Source organism: Penaeus vannamei, chromosome 41 (assembly GCF_042767895.1).
Source record: "Penaeus vannamei isolate JL-2024 chromosome 41, ASM4276789v1, whole genome shotgun sequence".
Classification (NCBI taxonomy): domain Eukaryota; kingdom Metazoa; phylum Arthropoda; class Malacostraca; order Decapoda; family Penaeidae; genus Penaeus; species Penaeus vannamei.
Genome location: NC_091589.1, coordinates 12146070 through 12148569, shown reverse-complemented (window position 1 = coordinate 12148569; position 2500 = coordinate 12146070). Strand labels below are relative to the sequence as shown.

Here is a 2500-nt window from a genome sequence, read left to right as displayed (position 1 = left end):
CATATCCATGCTCACTCACTCACTCACTCACTCAGGCATTCATCCATACACTTACTCATTCGTTGATTCCTTCCTTCATTCACTAACGCGCTTACTCTCTTACACACCCAATCACTCACCCAGTTACTCTCTCCCCTCCTTACCCACTCACGCACTCACTCACTCATTCACTTATTCACTTATTCACTCACTCACTTATTCACTCATTCATTCACTCACGCAACCCAACTATTGCCTCACCTTCCCCCTCCTTTTCCCCATCCACTCTCCCACCCGCTCACCCACCAAACCACTACCCCCCACCCCCACCCCCACTCCTCTCTCCTTTCTTCCCCCTACCCACCTACTCACCTCCCCAACCAACCCACTGTCTCACCTCCCCCGTCCCTTCCCTCTCCCCATCCCCCCACCTACCCACCTATTCACCCAACCCACCCAATCCAAACCAACCCACTATCTCACATCCCCCTCCCTCTCCCACAACTCACCCACCAACCCACTATCTCACCCCCTCCCTCTCCCCCAACCCACCCACCAACCCACTATATCACCTCCCCCTCTTCCTCTCCCCCACTCACCCATCCCCCTACCCACTCACCTACTCACCCACCTACATTCACCCACTCATCCAACTTACTGTCTCACCTCCCCTCTCCCTCTCCCCCCCCCAGGACGTGGTAGGCACCTGGACGACCGAGAGCTGGTTCCCCATGCCCCTCCTACCCACCTATTCACCTATTCACCCACTCACCTCCCCACTCCCTCTCTCCCCCTGGACGTGGTAGGCACCTGGACGACCGAGAGCTGGTGTCCCATGCCCCTCCTACCCACCTATTCACCTATTCACCCACTCATCCAACTTACTATCTCACCTCCCCCTCTCCCTCTCTCCCCCTCCCCCAGGACGTGGTAGGCACCTGGACGACCGAGAGCTGGTTCCCCATGCCCCTCCTACCCACCTATTCACCTATTCACCCACTCATCCAACTTACTATCTCACCTCCCCTCTCCCTCTCTCTCTCCCCCTCCCCCCAGGACGTGGTAGGCACCTGGACGACCGAGAGCTGGTTCCCCATGCCCCTCCTACCCACCTATTCACCTATTCACCCACTCATCCAACTTACTATCTCACCTCCCCCTCTCCCTCTCTCTCCCCCTCCCCCCAGGACGTGGTAGGCACCTGGACGACCGAGAGCTGGTTCCCCATGCCCCTCCTACCCACCTATTCACCTATTCACCCACTCATCCAACTTACTATCTCACCTCCCCCTCTCCCTCTCTCCCCCTCCCCCCAGGACGTGGTAGGCACCTGGACGACCGAGAGCTGGTTCCCCATGCCCCTCCTACCCACCTATTCACCTATTCACCCACTCATCCAACTTACTATCTCACCTCCCCCTCTCCCTCTCTCTCTCCTCCCCCAGGACGTGGTAGGCACCTGGACGACCGAGAGCTGGTTCCCCATGACCCTCCTACCCACCTATTCACCTATTCACCCACTCACCTCCCCTCTCCCTCTCTCCCCTCCCAGGACGTGGTAGGCACCTGGACGACCGAGAGCTGGTTCCCCATGCCCCTCCTACCCACCTATTCACCTATTCACCCACTCATCCAACTTACTATCTCACCTCCCCCTCTCCCTCTCTCTCCCCCTCCCCCCAGGACGTGGTAGGCACCTGGACGACCGAGAGCTGGTTCCCCATGACCCTCCTACCCACCTATTCACCTATTCACCCACTCACCTCCCCCTCTCCCTCTCTCTCCCTCCCCAGGACGTGGTAGGCACCTGGACGACCGAGAGCTGGTTCCCCATGACCCTCCTACCCACCTATTCACCTATTCACCCACTCACCTCCCCCTCTCCCTCTCTCCCCCCTCCCCCCAGGACGTGGTAGGCACCTGGACGACCGAGAGCTGGTTCCCCATGACCCTCCTACCCACCTATTCACCTATTCACCCACTCACCTCCCCCTCTCCCTCTCTCCCCCCTCCCCCCAGGACGTGGTAGGCACCTGGACGACCGAGAGCTGGTTCCCCATGACCCTCATCCGACCCTGTGGCGAGAGTCCGAGGCCCAAGAAGGGGAAACACACCAAGGGCGGCGTGGGCGTCTCTGCAGATGCAACGGGCGCGGTGAGGGAAGGAGGGGCGAGGTGCCTCTGCAAGTTGCACGTGCGGGTGGCCCTCCCGACGCCCCCGAGCGCTGAGCCGAGCAAGACGGCGTATGACACCTACAGCATCACCTACAGGAAGCTCGTCGATATGCAGGTGGAGACTATGGTTAGTGTGGGATGGCGAGGGGAAGGAATGATGGTGGCGGTGGTGATGGTGATGCTTGTGGTGATGATTATGGTACTGGCGATCCTTGAGGTGATGATTATGGTAATGGTAATGATGATGACAATGGTTGTGAAATTATTAATGATGATGATGGTTGTGATCGTAAGGATAATGATGATTTTGATAATAATAATAATGTTGATAATATTAATAATGATAA

At 57.8% G+C, this 2500-nt stretch overlaps 1 protein-coding gene across 3 annotated transcripts in view; it reads left to right on the top strand.

Annotated features, from left to right (window-relative positions):
* The window catches only part of LOC113811209 (uncharacterized), a 69947-nt gene that overhangs the window by 46034 nt on the left and 21413 nt on the right, over positions 1-2500 (top strand). For 2 of the 3 annotated variants that reach the window (XM_070118218.1, XM_070118220.1), the window contains exon 9: positions 1999-2280. In XM_070118218.1, coding sequence (XP_069974319.1) covers positions 1999-2280 — 282 coding nt within the window. The remainder of the gene's footprint in view (positions 1-1998; positions 2281-2500) is intronic. The other variant, XM_070118219.1, reaches the window with a different exon arrangement.